The 21297-nt window shown below is 44.4% G+C and overlaps 1 protein-coding gene across 3 annotated transcripts in view; it reads left to right on the top strand.

Moving 5' to 3' along the window:
- Wdfy2 (WD repeat and FYVE domain containing 2) overlaps nucleotides 1-17279 on the top strand; it is a 143472-nt gene extending 126193 nt beyond the window's left edge. For all 3 annotated transcript variants that reach the window (XM_059273504.1, XM_059273506.1, XM_059273505.1), the window contains 6 exons: nucleotides 1282-1408; nucleotides 9412-9517; nucleotides 12569-12670; nucleotides 13772-13902; nucleotides 15739-15847; nucleotides 16957-17279. In XM_059273504.1, coding sequence (XP_059129487.1) covers nucleotides 1282-1408; nucleotides 9412-9517; nucleotides 12569-12670; nucleotides 13772-13902; nucleotides 15739-15847; nucleotides 16957-16986 — 605 coding nt within the window. In that variant the 3' untranslated portion in view covers nucleotides 16987-17279. The remainder of the gene's footprint in view (nucleotides 1-1281; nucleotides 1409-9411; nucleotides 9518-12568; nucleotides 12671-13771; nucleotides 13903-15738; nucleotides 15848-16956) is intronic.
- The last annotated feature ends 4018 nt before the right edge of the window (nucleotides 17280-21297 follow it).

Genomic DNA, 21297 nt, shown 5'->3' with positions numbered 1-21297 from the left:
GGTGCTGTGTCACAGCAGTAGGAACCCTAGCTAAGACAAATGGTATTGATAAACAGTAGCAAGTGGAGCAAAGTGTGGGGGAAGGTACTGCACACTGGTGGAAGAATTGTAAATTATTTCAGCCTTTATAGAAAGTATTGTGGAGGGTCTTCAGAAAACTAAAACTAAACTTACTTCTAGGCATGGTGGTACATGCCTGTCATCCTTGTTTGTACATCCTGTACATGCTTGTTTGTTAACTCAGGAGACAAAGCCAGGAGGTTCATCAAAAGATTGAGGCCAGGCTAGGCTACACAGTAACACCCTGTCTAAAAAACAAATGAACAACAAATAAAATCTCACGTGATCTAGCTACTAAGGATATAGTCAAAGAAAATGGAGTCGGTATACCGGAGATAGCAGCCCCCATTGTAGAATTCCTCACATAACTAAGGGATGGGAACAGACTACCTAATGTATTATGAATGGATAAAGAAATTGTTATATGCCTACACAGATGATTGAATACTATCATGCCATAAAAATGGATGAAATTTGTCAACCAGATTGGATGGGTTAGAGGACATTATGTTAAATGAAGTAAGCCAGACACAGAAATAAGTACCACATGATATCACATGGAATTTTAAGAAGTTGGCCTCAAAGAAGTAGTGGATAGGTCAGTGGTCCCCAGTTGGTCAGTGTATACCAAATTGTAGTTAGAAAGAGTAAACTCTGATGTTTTGTTGCACAGAAAACAGAATGGTATTGTATGTCTCAAAGTAGCTGGGAAGGATTTTGAATGCTCCCACTGATGAATGTTTGATGAGATGAATATGCTAATTACTCCTTTGGTTTGCTTGTTATATGATGTATACCTAAATTAAAACATCACATTGAACCCCACAAATATGTATAGTTATTATGTGTCAAGAAAGGAAGAGATCTAATTGAGCATTTTAATTCTTATTTTCTTCTCGTTCATTATTGTCAGGGTGAGGAGTAGGTAGTAGCTAAGAAAATGTAGGTAATACTTCCAAATAGTGCGATATTTCCCTTAGAATTACCAGTGACTTGCCCTCTGTTGTTTATAGTAGTTGATTTTGTGCTACATTACAATGGATGTGCTGTTCACAGGCCGGGTTTTTTATTTTTGGAGCGGTTTTTCTTTTCTGGGGTTTACTTACCCACTCATTTAACAGATACTTAATTCAGGAACTGTGTGGGTCCTGATCGCGTCAAGACCCCTTTCGTGGTGAGGCTATTGTTCTGTGACTAACCCTGGTGTGTCTGTTCTCTTAGGAGGGGTGACAGCGCTCTGCTGGGACCCAGTGCAGCGTGTGCTGTTCTCAGGGAGTTCCGATCACTCCGTCATCATGTGGGACATCGGTGGGAGAAAAGGGACAGCCATCGAGCTCCAAGGACACAAGTAAGGCTGCGGCGGTGGGTCTTCCATAAAATCTCACAGCAGGCTCCTGGATGAGGTGGACAAAGGCACAGGGCAGGCTGCTGCGGGACCTTTGCTCCAGAAGATGCATGTCAGGGACACCGTATCAGCCAATTTGACTTGTGTGTACAAAGGCTGCTTCTAGCCACTGCGGACCCAAGCGTGCTTCTGAATGCACACAGTGAAATAACAGCTGTAAATAAACTCAGAGCAAAAATTAAAGCCATAAAGAATGTAAGTGAAAGTTGAGAGTGAGAAAAACATTGTGAAATACGAGTTGGAAGCCTGTGAAGTCTCTGTACAATTCAGGCTTCTGGCAGCTTGAGGAGGGCAGAATTGATATCCTTCCATGCTTAGTACCTCGCCCAATACTTTAGTCCAGTTTGCCCTGGTTCCTGTGTGGTTGGGTTAGACCAGTAGCTAATCTGTCTCCTGCTGACCAGCAGGTGCTAGCTAGACACTACAACTGTGAGGTGAACTTTGGCCAGCCTGTAGCAGCTGATGAGCTCTGGCGATGTGTTGTTTCTTTTCTGCTTAGACTCAAGAGTGCCTTTTTCTTCTTCCTCTCTTAACCATTCCTGGTTTTCCTTCCTTGCCCCAGGATGACTGGGTCAGTGTTGATGCAAATCAGGGATGTCGTTGACTTTAGGGACTGGGCAAACTGGCATGGGTCTGTCCAGTCAGGATATTGAGATAGTGCCACATGTCTTTTGTGTTATAGTTCTCACCACCTCTTGCAGCAGCTCAACATTGTTCCTGGAAGGTCATAATGGGGCTGACAGAATCCCAGGCATAGTCCCTCCACTGTGCTTTTCTGATGTGTCACTGTGTTAAACACACAATGCCACACAGGTTTGTGTTATGTAGCCAAAGTGTAAACCTGGGCTGTACCCTCTGGGTCTGTACACTCACTGATGGAATCACCTGACACACCTGTTTTCAAAAGCCTGTCTCCATCATCAAGACAAACTTTATAAAGGTCTTGTCAAAACAGAGAAAGTGACTGTTGACATTGAAGAGTTTTCATGTCCAAAGGAAGAAAGCTTAGAAAATACATTCCCGTAATGTTATCTGCGTTTCAGGCATTTTGGTGTTTTTAGTCCCCGTGGCAAGTGGAATGCAGTTCCAGGCTAGCTCTGTGCAGGGAAAGACAAAGGACGAGGCTCCAGTTTGGGAGGCAGTTCAGATTCCTAAGTGTCAGCTGTTAGTTTCACACATACTGCAGACACATAACCTGGAGGTGTGTTGTGCCATGCCCACTGTATCTTATACAGCAATGCCACCTTTTGGTTTGCTTTCTGAGACAGGGTTTTGCTATGTACCTCTGACTGGCATGGTATTCACTATGTAACCCAGACTGTCCTCAAACTCATGGAAGTCCTCCTGCCTCCAGCTCTTGAGTGCTGAGGTTACAGTATGTGCTGCCACACCTACTGGTACCTTTTGCTTTAGATCTTTACTAATTCTTAGAATAATACCTATTGTTTCCTGACCAGCCTTATGACTGTATTTTTGCTAGTAGTGTTTTCTTAGACCTAAAACTTCTGGGAGAGTTAATGTACTTTGATTTCAAGCAGTGGAGATCTTGTGTTGCCCTTATATGTTGGGACCCATGATGGACTTGAGCAGGAGGGTTCGTGAGGCCAATCACAGCCAGGATTCTTAGGTACACACAACTCATGTTCTTCCCCTTTCTATAATTCTGACTCTTATTTTCCTTCCTGTTTCTCTCACCATGTGTAAGATTTCCCTGTTGAGCACCCTTAGCCTTTTGGGAGTCCAGTGTGGTAGGACATGGTGGGATTTACCAATAATCCCAGCTCATGGGAGACAGGCAGGAAGAAAAGGTGTTCAGGGCCATCCTTAGCTAGCCTGGGCTACTTGAGATCCTACTCAAAAGAAAAAAAAAATACATGGGGAGGATTTGAGTTTACCCACTGGTATCAAGTAAATTGCACCTGAGGCTATGAAAAGAGAAGCGTTCTCAGCTTGCCCTCTGTGTTGGAGGAGCCAGTGAGGGTGAGGTCAGCATGTACAACTGCTTCCTTTTAAGTCCCTGGGATGTAAGGGCAGCATCTCACTGTGTGCTAGGAAACATTAGGAGAAGGAGCAATCTTTCGTTTCTGATTATTTCACTAAACACATAACAGGCTAGAATCCTGTCGTAGAAGGCAGAGCTGTGGTTTTTGTTTGTGTGTGTGTTTCCCTTTACCTTTTGTTTTGTTTTGTTTTTTGAGACAAGATTTCTCTGTTTAGCAGCTGTTCTGGAACTTGCTCTATAGATGGCCTAGAATTCACAGAGATCCACCTGCCTCTGCCTCCCAAGTGCTGGGATTAAAGGTGTGCACCACCGCCCCCTGGCGGCAGGACTGTGTTTATCAGTTAGCATTCAGGCTAAGGTTAGGAGCACTAGCTGCTCTTCTGGAGGACCTGGTGCCAGCACCCACTTGGTGGCCCAACCAGTCTGTAACTTTAGTTCCATATTTGATGTTCTCGTCTGGCCTTTGCAAGTACCAGGCACACAAGGAGTGCACAGACTTAAAATGAAGTTGAACAAATATTTTAAAGAATTAAGGTTCCAGAAGGCCTCATTCTTTGAAAGGTCCACTTCCATTTTCATGTTCTGCTGTTGCTGCCTTCTCTTTCTTTATGAATTTTGACAGGAGGCCAGCCCTATATTTTCATTTTGCACTGATGCAATCATGTTACAAACCTGGGTCTGGTGGGCCATGTTTTCTCTAGAACTGCTAAGAAGGTGTCCCTCTGAGTATAGTGTTTATAGGAGGCAGATCTCCGTGCTCAGGGAAGCACGGTTTTCATGTACTCATCAGAACACATACGGGGTGTATGTGGAGGCCCTCATCCACAAAATAATAATCAGCTTTGAAATGCTTTTTAGTATAAGTGCTCCAGTGGTAGCAGACGAAACATGAAGAGAAGAAGGTTTCTTTTCATTCCCTCCCCTAGTTTTTAATTGTGAGGTAGTTGAATTTTCAATCCTTAAATCAGCAAATCCCCAAGCAGATTATTATAAAGCTTGAGGCCTGCCGTTCATCACTGGGTTCTACTCTCCTGGGCTGGAAGATTAACAGCCCTGGAGCCTCATAACACATTTGTTGCTGAATGCTGCCACCAGCTGTGAATGGTGAAGCACTCCTTCTGAAGGACCTTTTGGCATTGCAAGATCATTGATATATGTCTCAGGATGCCTTAACAAAGTGGTTCTCAACCTGTGGGTCACAACCCTTTGGGGGGTTGAATGACCCTTTCACAGGGGTCACATATCAAATATCCTGCATATCAGATAGTTATATTACAATTTATAACAGCAGCAAAATTACAGTTATGCAGTAGCAACAAAATAATTTTATGATTGGGGGTTCCCACAACATGAGGAACTGTATTAAAAGGTCACAGTGTTAGGAAGGTTGAGAAGCACTGCCTTAACAAATGAAATGTAGTTCAATCATAGTTTCCAGTCTGTTCAGCCAGGTAGAGGATGGATTCCCCCTCTTGCCCTTGAAAATCAGAATGGAGGCGCTCCCTACTTTTAAAATCCTGAAATGAATGAATGTGAGTTATTTGATATCAGCCATTAGTTACTAAGAGAAGTGCTTTGATGTAACAACTGATCTGAAGGGAAACCCATCCGTAAGCAGTAGAAAATGCTAAAGTGAAGGCTGGGGCCGGGCTGAGTCCGTCAAGTGCTGGCCACACAGACTTAGGGCCCGAGTTTGGTCACTAGGACCCAGCTAAAGAGCTGGGCGTGGTAATGTGTTCTTGTGATCATGGTGTTGGCGAAGCAGAGAGAGATGGGTGGCATTGCTGCCCAGCCAGTGTGGCCATAAACAAACCAACAACAACAACAAAAGGTGGAAGGCTTCTTAGGAATGATCCCCGAAGTTGACCTCTGACCTCCACATGCATGTCACACCCTCCCCACAGCTGTGTACACACGGAATGCCCAAGTTCATCTGTGTGTGGAGACACAGCTGGCTTTTTCATGGGTTGGGTGGGCACTGGGGATAGTGCCGTCTTCACTGGGCAAGATTTTGGTACTGTTGTTTTTGTATAATGCAGGGTTGTAAAGCAGCGGTCAAATGTACTATTCATACAGACCCTGTAGAATCCAATAGCCCAGAAAAGTGTGCGAGCTCCCAGCTGACAGTGTGAAAATGGACGCCATCGTCTCATTTTGCCTGTTTCAAGCTTGTCGATCTACTTGACACCTCGTCTTCCCCAACTCTGTGACCAGAATAATTTATAAAGCTCACAAACATTTGGCTTGTTTGCTCTTTTTTTTTTTTTTTTTTTAAATTGTTTTTACTTGCTGACTTTTAGAAAGTCTTGCTGTGGAGCCCAGGTCAGTCTTGAACTCAGATGATCTTACGTCAGTCTCTCTAGTGCTGGGATTACAGGTGTTGCCACAACTCCTGGTTATGAAGGGTTACTGTTGATCACAAGAAAGATAGGAAGAAAGGCAGGCTGTCCTCATAAAGTGTGGCCTAATTATTTCTAGTTTTGCAGTGCATACCAGTGAACCATGCATTCCTTTTAGGCATGCTCTGCCTGCCTAGATCCACACAGCGTTCTGTTCACACACAAAATACTAACTTCGCCCTGGTTATTGTTACAAACTTGTTAGATGGATTTTTTTTTTTTTCCTGAGCTTTCCTCTGTTCCTTGCTTTGCCAAGGCTGAGGAGCCACCCTGGAAACTCCTCACCTAAGGCTCCTTCATTGGTAAATTCCTTGTGTCCAGCATTCCAGTTCCTGGTCAACTACATGGCTTTGTACTGTATGGTCCTGACCAGTTTCTAGGAGGGCTATGTAGACCTTGGCCTCATACACTCTTAAAGTGGCAGGGCACTTTTGATTCAGTGGGCATCATTCTCAAATGTGAAAAAGGCTTGGTTGTGCGGTTGGTTTGTTGTGTATGGGTGGGTGTGGGTGTGTGCATGTTCATGGGAGGCAATGTATGTGGAGACAAAGGGTTGATGATATTGGGTGTCATCCTCAATTGCTTCTTACTTTATTTTTTTAAGACGAAGTCTCTCACTGAACCTAGAGCTCACTGATCCAGCTGGGCTGGCTGGCCAGAGAGTCCTGGGGGTCCTCCTGTCTCTGCCTCCTTAGCTTTTTATGTGGGTGCTGGGATCTGAGCTCAGCTCCTCATGTTTGTGCGCTAAGTACTTTATGGAAATCCCCCCATTCCCTGGGGATTGATTGTTGTAGAACCCATAGAATGGCTGTGTTACCGTGAACATTAAGGGAAGTCTGAACAGGTTGAAGTTGTGGACAGTGTAAGATGGGCTGTTTTTCAATGTTTTGATTTAGATTATAAAAGTAGAATTTACTAGACTGTAAATTAGACATGGCTTAAAGAAAGAGCAAAGACATTATTACATACCCAGAAAATAAAATATTAAAACACCGATGGGATTCTAGACAACACATCCACAATTGGTGTTCATTTTGTTCTGTGAGTAAGCTGTAATTCTTACTCTGCTGGATCCTGGGTTAGTGGTGACTGTTCATGATGCCATCTGTCACCAGAACAAAGTGAGCTCCCGTAATATAAGAGAATCCTGATTAGTCCACTGCACAGTTTAAACACTGTCAATCAACGTGATGACACCCAGTAGCCTGTGTAGGATATGTTCTTCACAATGTCAGTGTTTTCAAAGACTGATGGATGTATTCTTTTTCTTGAAGTACTGTAGCCATCCTTTTTGGAAGTCTGACTTGACCTTCAGACGAACATCAGAGTACTACAAAGGGTATCTGTAGCCTCTAGAGACTTAAGGACTTAATGATTACTATGTCACAAGATAGCCTAGACTGCCTTGGAACTTGGTGTAGCCGATCCCATCCACAAATTCATAGCAGTTCTGCCTCAACCTCTCAGTGCTAGGATTACCAGTATGAGGCACTATGCCTGAATTCTATTTTGTTTTTTCTTTTTGTGAAGTTAGATTTTGAATGTAGAGCCTCACCCATACCAGTAGCATTCTGCTATTAGTCTCAGCCCAGACCTTGATTCTACAAATAAATAGTAACACATATAATGCAATTGTGTGTTAGTAATGTTTAATGCAGGTGTACATAGTATCTCATTTTAAGGTGAAGGATCAGATCTTTATGGTTTTCCAGGACTATTGTGTGCTATTTTGCTCACATTCTGACAATAAAGTTTTCTTTGAATCAGAGGGTGGAGCTAGCTACTAGCTGACCAAAATTAACCATAGAGGTTTTGGAGGACTGAGGACAGATAGACAGGAAGTAGTAAGACTGGGCTCAGAGAGGATCTTAGGCTTTTGGCTGAAGGAATGGAAGAGATAGGAGGTCACTGATGGCTTCTCTGCCTCTTCTCTGATCATTCAGGTTCTTTGATATTTGACTCCTGACTTTTTATTGATAAAGAATAATTAGATAAATGTATCACGGGAAGTCTTTTGGGAGAGCTTTGACATAAAACATCTTGAAGATTTTACTTTTTCTGAGTAGTGACTCAGCGTGAAAAGTCAAAATCAACCTGCTGAGTCTGGGGTCCTAGGCTAAGATAGGAACACTGGCTATCTAAGTAAAGTAGTAATAAATACCTTAACATAAATACCGAAAATCACACCATTTTAAAGAATGGAGCTTAGCCGGGCGGTGGTGGCGCATGCCTTTAATCCCAGCACTCGGGAGGCAGAGCCAGGCGGATCTCTGTGAGTTCGAGGCCAGCCTGGTCTCCAAAGCGAGTTCCAGGAAAGGCGCAAAGCTACACAGAAAAATCCTGTCTCAAAAAACCAAAAAAAAAAAAAAAAAGAATGGAGCCTTTTTCACAAGTGAATGCCCCTCATCTCCCTCCTTTCTTTTAAAAAAAAAAAAAATCAAGGACATTAGTCACAGTAATACAAAGATCCAGACATAATTCTGAAAACAGACTGCATCTAGGCAGTTCCACAGAGGTAAAGAGCACCCTTTCACGCTGGTCAAGGGCAGTAATCAGCACATCAGAGAAGCAGTTGCAGCTGAGCAATGTGCCCAGCCCTGTAATGGACTTCTTCAGATACTGTAAAACAGAACCCACCCCTTCCTTCCAGCCCTCTACCCCCACCCCACCCTGGGACCATTTGGCATTCTTCTTCTCTCCAAAGTGTACAGCGGGTTTTCTTGAGCTAGATGCTGAGTGGTCTTAATAAATGCAGGAAACTGGAGTATCTGACTTTTACTAAGCTTTACAGTAGGATGAATCTCAAGAACATCAAACATGGGATTTTTCTCATCACATTTTCTGTTTTGGAAAATTATTTTTCCATTTAATATGCATAATGTCCAAGTGGAACGTATTCCTCATTGCAAATTTGAAATGAATCTGTTATATTCTCAGTTTAATCTAAAAATAAAGTAAATATTTTATCTGTGTTTTAAACCAAGTAAGTTTTAAAAGTAAAGGGAGGCCCCCGGACAATGGACTTGACCCTAGGACATCTCCCTCCAAGGGCTGAGGTTACAAGTCTGCATTGCCACAACCAGCCCCCGCTGACAGAGTCCTAACTACTCACTTTCACTGTAATAATTACCAAAGTAACTAGCCGTTATTTCATGGAGAAAACCGGGAGGAGGGAAGGATAGAGACAACTGAGAACTGCTTTATACAAGCATTTTAGAGACTAGCAAGCAAATGCACCAGAGTTTCCACTATGACATATAAACTCCCTTAAGGGAGAATTAACAAGATGTTATAGTCAGTTCAGCAATCATCTCTTATTTGAATGTTGGTAACTGACCAAAAGTACTTTCTCGTGAACCTGAGAAGACTAAAACAACGTTTAAACTCATGTTAGGTCTGACTGTTGTGTGTTGAAGAGTCTGGAAAGATTCCAGCTACTCGCTGGAGTTCTGTTGAATCTGAGTATTGTCTGGCTCTGATGGGCTTTCTGCTGTGGAGCATGTTATTTGCCCCGAGCTGGCCCCAACCCTTGGTTTCTTCCACAGTGACAAAGTCCAAGCCCTCTCCTATGCACAGCACACAAGGCAGCTCATCTCATGTGGCGGGGACGGTGGCATTGTCGTCTGGAACATGGATGTGGAAAGGCAGGAGGTAAGTGGCACAGTACTCTGGGTGAGGCCTGCGGCGCTGTCTCTGCCCCTTCCTGCTTATTTCTGTAATGATTAAACCCCAACTAGGATGCAGTATGTCATACGTTAGAAAACTCCTGAGGAGTAAGAGCACTCAGTTTGGTTTTAATGGAAATACAGGAACCAATATTCTTGTGATTGTTTGTCGTGTTCTAAATAGTCCCCAAACACCATGCCTTGTCTTCTTAAGCACAGATTTAAATCTTACCATACCACTGTCGAAACTAATTTTGCTTTTTAATCTATAAGCATTTTAGCAATTAATATGTTGACTGGACATTGCCTGGACAAGTATTTTGAAGTTAACCATTTCCTGTCGACGTGGAATTATTCTAGGTCAGCTTCCCCTTTGACAGTCAGCATTCTTGTCATTTATTTCTTGAAGGGTGTGAGATTAAATAGAAAAGCACACTTTATAAAGACAAAACTTCCCCAGTTTTTTCCATCCCCTCACCCCAGTCTCACTCATCCCAAGAGAGTCACTGGTATTACCCACAATGCTATGCCTTCAGATGCCAGTAATTAAATGCTTAGGAAGATCACAGCTCTATTTTGTGGAACCATAAATCCACAGGAGTTCTATTAGTAACTAATTAAAGTGCTCCTTAGTTGTAGGAAGCGGGGAAATGTAGAATATTGTTTTTGAAAAGTACACTTGGCACCATCCATGTACTGGTGGGGGACCATTACAGCACATGCTGGTCATGTGAAGCAGGCTCCCCTAGAGCTGGGGATTGTGTCCTGGCTTGCTTTGGGTTAGGGACAATCAGGCCTGATTCAGGCCTGGCTTTTGTGGGCCTTGTTTTGTTTTGTTTTGTTTTTAGTGGAAGGACAGCCCAAAGGAACATAAAATTTGTGGTTTCCAAAGATGAAAGTGGGCGTTTGGGAGCCAGCTTTGAGCCATTTTGACGTGCATATATATGAACATTCAGTACTTGCTGAGGGGTTTAAGATCTTGTTAATTAGAAGCTCTGATGAGCAATGGGGATGATTCCATCCATCTTTTACAAATACCATACTTCGTAAGCATCTGGGAACTGCTTCCTAGTTATGACAGAGGCTGTGGGATGCTAACAATAATGAAGTTTGTTCTAACCTGAGGTGCTGACAGACTCTCTAGAAAGTTCATAGTCTATTAAATGGTATAAGTAATGAAATTACAGTTAACACTAGTAAGACAGAATGTCAGTGCTGGGTGTTGGGAAGGGATGTTAGGACTGGCTGTTAAAGGCGGGTCCAGTGGGCCAGCACATGCTATTACTTGGAGAGTCATGGGCTTTATAGGCTAAGAAAGACAAGGAGTAAGCAGGGTGGGTGTGAAAGGCTGCTGGGGTGTGTCAGTGCTGATGGGAAGTTTGCAGCAGTCAGGCATAAGAGTTGCAGATGGAAGACAGTGTGGGGCAGGTGAGGGATTACTCTGCATGGCTGCATGCAGATCAGCGCGACATCAGCCGGATGCAGGTGCTAAACGTGTTTGTCTCTACGGCTAACGAAATCAATTGCTTATGTATTATTAGGTAGAGTACATACTCTGTAGAAAATACTCATTAACAAATAGAAAACAGGTTTGTTAATCATGAAACCACCATCCAGAAATACCATGTTTACAGAATCTATAGATTAACTAAGGCTCTCCATGTTAGCAAACAGCCATCCTTCTGTTTCTCTACAATAACAAAAATTCTTTACACAAAAAATGGAATCCTATCAAATGTATTAATTTTTTCCCCTCTGAATACCTTCATATGGACACCTACTATGATACATTTCACACCCAGATCTGTGTGAGTGTATATATGAAAGTATGTGTGGAGAGAGAGAGAGAGAGAGAGAGAGAGAGAGAGAGAATGTGTGTGATGTATGGTGGAGGGAGGGTGGTATATATGTATGGTGTGTGTGTGTGTGTGATGTATGTATGAGATGTGCATGTATTAGTGCATTAGTGTATTGTCAGATGTCTAGGTGTGTGTGTCAGTGTGTAGTATATGTGTAAGATGTGTGTATGTCTGTATATGAGTATGTATGGTGTCTATGTGTGAGTGTGTGGGGTATATGTTTGTGGTATGTGTATGTATGAGTATATGTTTGTGTATGGTATATATGTGCATGCATGTATATGGTTGTGTGTGGTGTATGTGTGAGAAGAATGTGTAAAAGTGTAGATGCATATGAGTGTGTGTGGCATATGCACAAATAGTACTGTACTACAAGTCTAGTTCTCTCTCCACCTTCTGCCCCAGAACCATTTTGAGCTCTTCCCAACCTGCTCTAGCTCAGTGATACAGTGCTTATTAACATGCATGAGGTCCTAGGTTCAATCCCCAATACAACACTTACACTTACACATGCACTCAGCATGCATGCACATGTACACAGCACACACACAAAAGATCTGCTAAAGAATACCTTTACGCAGAACATACTATTGAACCCTGTCTGACTTAATTTAGACTACTTACGTCAGGGATACATACATACATACATACATACATACGTGTGTGTGTGTGTGTGTGTGTGTGTGTGTGTGTGTGTGTACATGAATGACATGTGTCACTCCTCCAGCTTCCCCTCTGCCATCCTGAAGTCGCACTCAGCCCCTTCCGCCTCTTCTCCTCCCTTCCTGCTTCGGGTCTCAGCCGACTTCCTTCTACAGAGATCCCAGCCTACGTCAGAGCCTCTGGTCTAGCGCACTGGCCCTAGCCTGCCAGAGCTTCTGTTCCCTCCCAGAACACTGCTTCGCTTAGGCCTTCAAACTCTCAGACATTTTGATGACTAACAATATCCTCGTGACATCTTCCCTAATAAATGATAATCTCTGTGATTTTAGGTTTTCTTTACTCAGCACTGTATCCCATCCTCAGGGCCTGACAGTTAGCAACCCTTCTGTAACTCCCTTTGTGACTGAGGATCAGCTGTCTCTGACACATAAGTCCTGGTCTGGAAGTCTAACCAGTGTCCACGGTCCTTTGTCATACCGCTTCTCACTGTGGCTGCTCTTGCTTTATTTGACAAGACCCCTGAGTGGTTGGACAGTGACTCCTGCCAAAAATGTGACCAGCCTTTCTTCTGGAACTTCAAGCAGATGTGGGACAGTAAGAAAATTGGCCTAAGACAGGTGGGTGACATGTGCTCTTTTAAGGTGCGGTTATCTGGAAGTGACTTAACCACATAATCATGGAAGTAGAAGCCCCTGGGTGGGAGCTATAGTGGACCCAGGGATTTTATAGCCGTGACACCTAAAGTCTACTGCAGCGCAGCCCCTCCCTGAGGTTGGGTTTCCTAGTGGTCGTTCTAAGTGCTTGAGTGGTACAGCTTTAAAGCTCTAATGGCGTCTACTGAGGTATGCCTTAATATTAGAGGTGTCACGGTAGCTCATGTTGGCTCCAAACCATGAAATACGTGAGGATGTCTACTTCTTAATTATTCACTTTCCCTCCTTCTGACTTGGTTTGAGTTGTTTAGACCTGTTTATAACAACATTTTCCAAGTCTGATTCTATGGTTTGGGTTGCTCTTCCCCGTGGAAATCAAATGTTAGGTTACCTGGGTTGAACACTGATAGAGTCGAAGACAAATGGCTGGTTAGAGGTCATGCAGATTTGTAATCTCTCAAGGTAGCACTTCCTCAGTTCAGCCAGCTTTAAGATCTGGCCGTTGGATACTTCCGCTGCATGCAGCTCACAGCAATGGTAGGTGAAGGGGATGGAGAGCGGGAAACAGAAGAGGGAGGCATGCTTCCCAGAAGCCCTTACTCTGATCTGAGTCCAAAATTAAAAAGAGTAGAAATCTGATATTCCCTTGGTGGGCTTCAGGACACTGTTGTGTTGTGGTGTGTTGTGTTGTGTGAGTGTGTTTATGTGTGTGGTACGTAGGGTGGTATGATGTGATATCATGTATATTGTTTATTCGGTGAGTTACTGGGGGAAAACTGTTTTTCTAATCCTTTTAGCACTTTATAGCATAGTCAAATCATGTTAAGTATTCTGGTTTACCTTCGTCAACTATAAATAAGCCCTTTTACCTAAGACACAAAGGAGTCCCAGTCTGGCTGCCCGGTGTCAGCCTCCCCAGGGCTGGGATTGTAAGGCTCTGTTACAATGCCTACGATGGCCAGCTCTGGGGCACCCTGGCCTGGTGTCCTCACCCGAGAGCAGCTGGCTTACCGGTGTGCCAGGGCTGCAGCCAGAGCCATGGCAGCCTGTGTCCTCTTCCTCCAGCACCACTGCCGGAAGTGTGGGAAGGCCGTGTGCGGCAAGTGTAGCTCCAAGCGCTCCTCCATCCCACTCATGGGCTTTGAGTTCGAAGTCCGGGTCTGCGACAGCTGCCACGAGGCCATCACAGATGAAGAGTAAGTCCCACGCCCTGCGCCCTGCCGGGGCATGGACAAAGCCCGGCCTAAGCGTCCCACTCCAGAGCTAGTCTACCTGCCTAGTCTGCCGGGGGTGTGGTACAGACGGAACCATGCAGGAAAAGCCCTGTACCACCAAGAGGTTTCTGTGATCATGAGAGAGGGAGAGACAGGTGAAGAGGGCATAGGCTCAAAGAACCACCTGCTGGGCTCTCAATAATCTTGGGGCATGTATCTATTGCAGATACTCTCAGGTAAAGCTGCCTGCTCGCCCACAGAATCTCCCCGGGGAGCTAAGGCCAGGACTTGCCTTGGTGCCCAGGCCGCTGTCTTTACAGATGTTGCGTCTCAAGGGCTCCAGCAGTTTTTAGGTTCTGGAAATAGTTCCAGGTGCCCACCACTCAGCTGGTGCATTCTGCCTGGTGTCCTGAGACCTTAGCTCTAAGTGGAATCAGTAACACTAAAAATTGAAACTACCCCCAGACACTATCGAGATGCACAGAAACAAGTTTTGGCCCCCATGAGTTTAGGAGGATAACCAGTCTCCAGTCCTCCCAGCACTCTGTGGTACAGTCAGGTCATGTCACCCTATCAAATACACATCAAGATGGCCTTGCTCAAGTACTTGTTCATGTGCACTGATTATTTGCCCACTCAAGCACATGATGAGATTAATGAGAGTTCTAATCATTGAAGAGAACTGAGGGGGGCCTTAAAGATGGTTGAATCCAATTCTTCATTTTATCAAGACAGAGCTGAGTCTAAGAAATTCCAAGTTAAGCTGAAATCATTTACAGTGATCATTTTACTACTGAAAGTCTTTCCTGTAGATTCAACTAAAGCCAAGAGACAGTCATCTTCTGAGTGCTCACAGCAGTGTAGAGACCCTGAACCACGATGAGGAGGTCTGCTTGGCCTGCCCAGCTCCACCTCTGGCTCTTCTGCTTCATCTCTGGCAAGCACTCTAGACCTGCCTATAGAGTGCCGAGGCAGCCAATGGGCCTCATCACTAAAATCAGCAGCAAAGCCACAGGCCCAAAGACACAGAACAAGCAGTGGTGTGTGTGTGTGTATGTGTTAAGATATTATTTATGTTGCTTGGACATGTACACACACACACGTACACGTTCATATATATTGCTTAGTGGAATTTTCGAATACCATTTTGAAAACTTGTATTCGCATTTACAGCAGTGGGAAAGGAAAGAAAATATAGGTGATTTTCAGTTTGACAGACAATGGTGTCTTGGGCATTTTAACAGCCACACCTTTAAAAAACAATAGGCCAAGCTAGAGTATATTCCCTCCTCCTAAGCACAGACTTGGCAAAGGTGCTGTGGTCTTTGAAAGAGTTCTTTAGAGCACAGGTAGAGATTTGCATGGATGCCATCACAACAGAATGCTTTCCTGAAGGCCTTTGGGGGCATTCACCTTCCCTATTCTGGAGACCAGAGAATCATTTTCCCTTGTTTTCCTTGTTAAATCATGTCATGGCTAATGAGATGGTCGGTGGATGGAGGCGCTCATGCCTAGGCCTGACAGCCTCAGTTCAGTCCCTGGATCCCACACGCTGACCAGAGAGAACCAATTCCTGAGAGTTGTCCTCTGATCTGGATGTGTGCGCACGTGCACACAGACACACACCCCCACACACACACACACACCCACACACACACAAAGTACTAAAACCGTGTAACAGTTCACCCAGGAGTGAGAGCAGGAGCATTCCTAACAGTGAAGCAGTGTTAGCCAGGAGGCTAAAAAGGAGGATCTAAGTCATCCCAGATCCCTCTCATTCATGTGCCCCCCTCTTAACTCTGGTATTGCTCCTTCCAGACGTGCACCCACAGCTACCTTCCATGACAGTAAGCACAACATTGTGCACGTGCATTTTGATGCAACCAGGGGATGGTTACTGACTTCTGGAACTGACAAAGTGATTAAGGTAAGATGCCCTCTTGTTAAGCTTCCTATTATAGGCCTTGTTTACAGACAGGAGGATCTGAGAGGCTGTCTGTGTTCGGGTTATCCGCGGAAGTGACCATTGTCAAGAGCCCACGGCACTCATCACTCTGATTTGCAGCATAATTTCCTTAGCATATGATCTTTAAAAACCAATACTAGGAACCTATGGAGATTGTTTAGTTGATAAAGTGCTTGCAAGGACCTGAGCATTTAAAAAAAAAAATGTAGGCATGATGACAATGCTTTTAATCACAGAGCTGGGGAGGCGGAATCAGGTGTCTCCCAGAGGACTAGCCTAGCAGCCTAGCTTAGTCAACGAGCCATAGGTCTCAGTGAGAGATGCTATCTCAAAAGACAAGGTGGATGGCTCCTGAGGAACGGTGATTGAGGTTGTCCTATAACTTTCACACACACTAGACAATAAGTCGCATGTGCAAAAGTCACAAACATAACATGAGTGACAATAACCAGGATTCCCAGAGGGAGGAGAGCTGCTTGGGAAGCTCTGGGAAGCAGGTGGTCTTGAGCTGAATGTAGGTTGGAAGGCAGACCTGGAATCAGTCACCAAGTCATACAGAAGCTTTTTTCCTGCTGAGACAAATTACTCCAAGAGTGTTTATCCAAGACTCTGAAGCCACGTGGATTCACAGCCATAGCAGAGGCCCAGGACAGATGGCCAACTCTGTCATCCTGTCCTACTTTGGGGGCAGCAACAGGATGAAGTTGTTAGAAGTAACTTCAAGCTCTGAGGCTTTGGCCTTTCCCTTTTGGTGTCTTAGAGAATTGTTTGGAAGGCTATCTGGGAAGTTTATGGAAAGATACCCGGGGTGTGCTGGCTCCTCTCCTTAATGGATCTGATCTGCCTTTATGTTCCTTAGCTGGAGCGACATGTAGCTGCCCTCATGTAGAAGTCAGGCTAGTGCTATATGCTGTATGCTGTTTGCTGTGTGCTGTGTGCTGTGTGCTGTATGCTGTGTGCTAACTGGGAAAAGACAAGCCTACTTTGAATTGAGGCCATTCTAAGCATTGTTCATCCTCAGTACTGTTTGATCTTAATTCATCCTTGGCATTTTTCTCTTTATTTTTCAGTTGTGGGATATGACCCCAGTAGTGTCCTGATGTCTCTCCCAGGGACTAGAAGATAGTTTTCACTAAAGAGACACTTGTTTGAGCCCAGAATCATTACAGGAGAAGCAAAGTACACATATGAGCAGGAAGAGAGACTGAAGGAGCCTCAAAGTGGATGTGTAGCCTCCTGTCCTATTGCAGTGAACCAGTGGGGGAGCACTCCCATGATTCCTCAGTTGCCCTTACAACATAAAAGAAGATATTTTTTTATCAAATGGTTTATACAGCCTGGCTGTGCTGCATTGTCTTGAGTCTATTGGAAAATCTGTGTGGGATGTTTAAGCTTCTGTGTTTCAGCCTCCATTGTTCTCGTTGCTTTCTGTGTCAGGAAAAAAAAAAAAAAACAAGAGAGCGAGCTATCTGTTGAAGGTATTGTGTCGTGTAAGACATTTCTTCTCCTCAGCGTGTCCCAGAGAGAGCCTTTCTCTGCTCTTCCTCACCGGCCACACTTGCCTCTCGCCAGAGTGGACGGTTCCGGTTTATTCCGTTGTTCTGCTTTCGCGGCCAGATAGGAGTCGGAAAACCGTCTGATGCGGGCCTCTTGAGTCACCTGTGGGGAGCAGTGCTGTCAGAAGTGCCTGAGCTTCCGCTTCAGCGTCGCCCCCTTAGGAAGGGCTTCCGGAAACTGCTGTCCACTGTCAGCCCTGGCACCGGTCACGTGACTCAGCCTCGCCCTGCAGTGCCTGTGTCTTTCTGAATCCAGTGAGGGCTGCTTGAGCCTTTTGCATTTTGGACTTTGGGAATTTGGGTTTTTTGATTTTTTTTTTTTTTTTTTGTAGCTTCCCTTTATTCATGACATGAAAGACAAACAGGAATGCCCACGCTCCAGAAGTAAGTGTCGTGAAGGTGCATCTTTCTACACGATGTTGCCTCTGAATGTGAACGTTTATTACTTTAAGATTAGAATCCTGCTCTCTTCACCATCCATATTTAGTTTCCCTTTTAAAACCAGGTATTTAAGCATCTTTATGATAATGTATACTTTCTATGAAGCCAGCGTGTGATCTAAACAGAGGTACTAAGAAGCAAACAGTATTCTCCTAAGGAAATCAGTCCATCTTGCTAAGGTGCAATAAGGACTCACTTTGGAATGTCAAGGTACATTAAAGTACTAGCAAGCCTGTGCCTGGAAACTGGCCCGTCCAAGCACGTCACACATGATCACCCGTCAGGAATACCAGTGAGGTTGCCAGGTCAAAGGCTCGTGGGTAAACAGGCTGATTGCTTGCCCTGACTCTCCATGTCACAGTATCTTCTTCACTTCCAACTTAACAGGTGTTTCCTGGCAGGAAGTACTTAAATGCAATTACAGTCCTGTTCTAGAAAGGCAGTTTCTCCATTGTCATTCTTGCTTCTCTTTCTGGAGGAGGCAGTAGTAACCATTCTTGAGTACCACCCTTAGGACTAACAACCCAGAATGCTTCCTAGGACAAGGCGTCCAGAATCAATTCTGCTGGCTGGCACTGGGAAGCAGGGCTGGTGTACACCTCCCAGAGCCATGTCCCTTGCAGCTATGATGTGAGAGCAGAACTCTGCACACACTCTAGGAAGTCATCGCCACTGTGGTTCAACGGTCTGTTCCGTGAAGTGCCACCTAGGTTCAGTCAGGCCACCATAACTGGTTTGGGTCTTCTCTGCATGATCACTCCATCACAGAGCTTTGCAAAGGGAATCAGAGCTAAAATACTCAAATATCGATGGAAGAGTTGATTGCTAGAGTCTACAGCCACTTGGCAAGTTGTAGAGAGCTGTATATTGGAATCAGTAATAGAAGTGAGTCTCTTGGAACTGGAGCGTGACTGCATATGGAGAGGGAACACAGTATTAGAGAAGTGAGGCTAACCACCCAGCAAACCCGTGTGGATTTCCACTTATGTGTAGATGAGTTCAGACTCCTGGGAAATGGATTGCCTTCGTTAGAACACTTTTTACACTGTTGGATGGCCCTCCACACCTCTCTAGGCACCTCCAGCTACAGCCCATCCCGAAGAGTCCCCAGAGGTTGAAACTTCCCAGTGATGAAAATCATGGTGGTACACCCCCGGTAACCAAGGTTTCCACAGCTCGGCCTCTCCTCTTAGGCAGGTGGCTGCTGAATTTGTTGAGAAGAGTGTATCAGAACAACTATGTATGCACATAATAATGCACTGTGAATGCTTGTGTTTGCCTGGCATTCTTAACCCATAGAGAAAGGCTTGCTGGTGCTGATAGATTTCCAAGCATTCTCTGAAAAACAAGGTTTCATCCATCAGGCATGAGCGCTGGCTCAGCGCTTGGCTTGTCTCTCCTCTGAGTCAAAAAAATCACAGATCTGTTCCCTTTGCACTTTGCTTTTTTTTTTTCTCTGCTGTGGAAACCTCAGCTCTGGTGATGGTAGTGAATACTGCCATGCTGGGAAGCAGGGAGACCATGTGTGCACAGAGTTTGTTCCTAGTTGGTGGATGAAAAACATCTCACTGCTAGTTTCTCCAAAGGAAAGCATCAGAGCCACCTGGGTCTCCACCTTAGCAAAAAAATGGTTTTAGAAATAACTACTTGGGATTTTGTGTCATTTTATAAAAGCCCAGTCAACATAATGTGTTTCTCATTTATTTGTTTGAATTATTCATGAAATTACCACATTGAAAGGGAATCTTGAGATCTCCTAGGTTAGTCACACCAGGCAGTTAGATAGAGCCGAGGTGTAAACCAGAGAATCTCCAAGAACACTCAAGAGCAATGGCTTTTGATATTACCAATAGCACAGTGAGTAGGCACAAGGGGCAACCCCCTTCCTGGGGCAGGAAGTCTCTGGAATCAGGTTTGATACTGTTTTGAGCAAATTTGACGTAACTTTCGGTGCCTGCCTGTGGTTCTGAGTGGTGCATGTTCTCCCAAAGGTGGGTAGTCCCATTTATCTGTATGTCAACAAGCCCTGTATGTCATACCACACCAACCACCCCAGGGACAAAGTTGAATCACGCATTCAGGGCCCTAGACTTCCCACTGCCCTGCTGGCTAAGGGCTGCTCCACTGAGTCCAGGCTTACAACGTCCGTCCTTGTGAGACACCACCTTCTTAGCATCTCAGAGTCTTATTTTAAAAGTATACTGTGTTTTTTGTTTAACATCAATCCTTTAAAAGCTTGAATTTTAACTTTAAAGCAAAAGAATAGCTCTGAACTATGTGTCACAGCTAGTACACAGAAATAGCCACTCAATGGGGCCTTGGTTTTGCTTTTTCATAGTATTTAAATATATATATATATATGTATTTGTATATAAGTGAGCTTGTTCACTAAGATTTATATTTTAAAGCAAAAAAAAAAAAGCATTTTTCCAAAGTGCCCTATTTTTTTTCCTTTAAAATAATGTTAGGTTAAATTTTTGCTGGTATAAAGGTAGATACTCAATACCTTGATGAAATGACACTTAAGTTCATCGGTTTGCCATTTTTTCAGGCTGTAAGGTCCTACCAGGAATGCCCGTGTGCTCCTGTAAACTGTAGCTCAGCTGGACAGCCAAGAACGACACCACAGCCTTGTGGGGTTTGGGTTGCATTTTCACCTTTTGACCCTGGGTTCCCACCAGGAAGCCTCGAGGCTAACACAGACAGCAGTGTGTGCTGTTGGACTTCCAGGCCAGAACCTGTCATCAAAGGAGGTCAGATCTCTGAGTGAGCGCTTACGGTCCCTTCAGACTTGACTCTGAGTGTTGCTTATCCCGGGACTGACCCTGACTGTCACCAGGTCACAGAGGCGGCCTCACTCAGGCACATGAAAACTCTGTCAGACCAGGGCTGTTGATTTCTGGCCTTTGCCACCCAGGACCTAGTCAATGTGGTTTTAGAAAAACTGGTGAACTTCTATCTCATTTAAAAGATACCTCCAAGTGTTCACCTTTAGGGGTTGAGAGGATCTGACTAGGGAGACAAAGGATTTAGGAAATTCAGATTGGTTCAAAAGGTTTCAAATCTGATTTAAATATTTACTTTTTTTTTTTTCTTGGTTCTTTGGGATCCATGAGAGGGTGATTTTTTTTAAAGGGAAATCAGTGTGAGCTCTTTGCTTCTGTATACTTCTTATCATTTCGATGGGTATGCAGCCTTTTCATTCATAGCATATGCCAATGTGAAGTATGGACCAAAACACTCACATCACCATTGCCACTGTTCTGTGTGTGCTTGAGATTTACGCCATTTGCCTTGCATTTCAAGTGGTGTTTTCAAGGTGTTGTCATTTGGGGAGGGAAGAAGTCTTTCGTGACAAGTGTAAAAGAAACTGTTACTAACTGAACAGCGGGGAAGGTACTGACCCCTCAGCCG

This window comes from Peromyscus eremicus, chromosome 9 (genome assembly GCF_949786415.1).
Source record: "Peromyscus eremicus chromosome 9, PerEre_H2_v1, whole genome shotgun sequence".
Lineage (NCBI taxonomy): Eukaryota > Metazoa > Chordata > Mammalia > Rodentia > Cricetidae > Peromyscus > Peromyscus eremicus.
The sequence above is the reverse complement of the archived record's forward strand: the minus strand, read 5'-3'. Positions and strand labels throughout refer to the sequence as shown.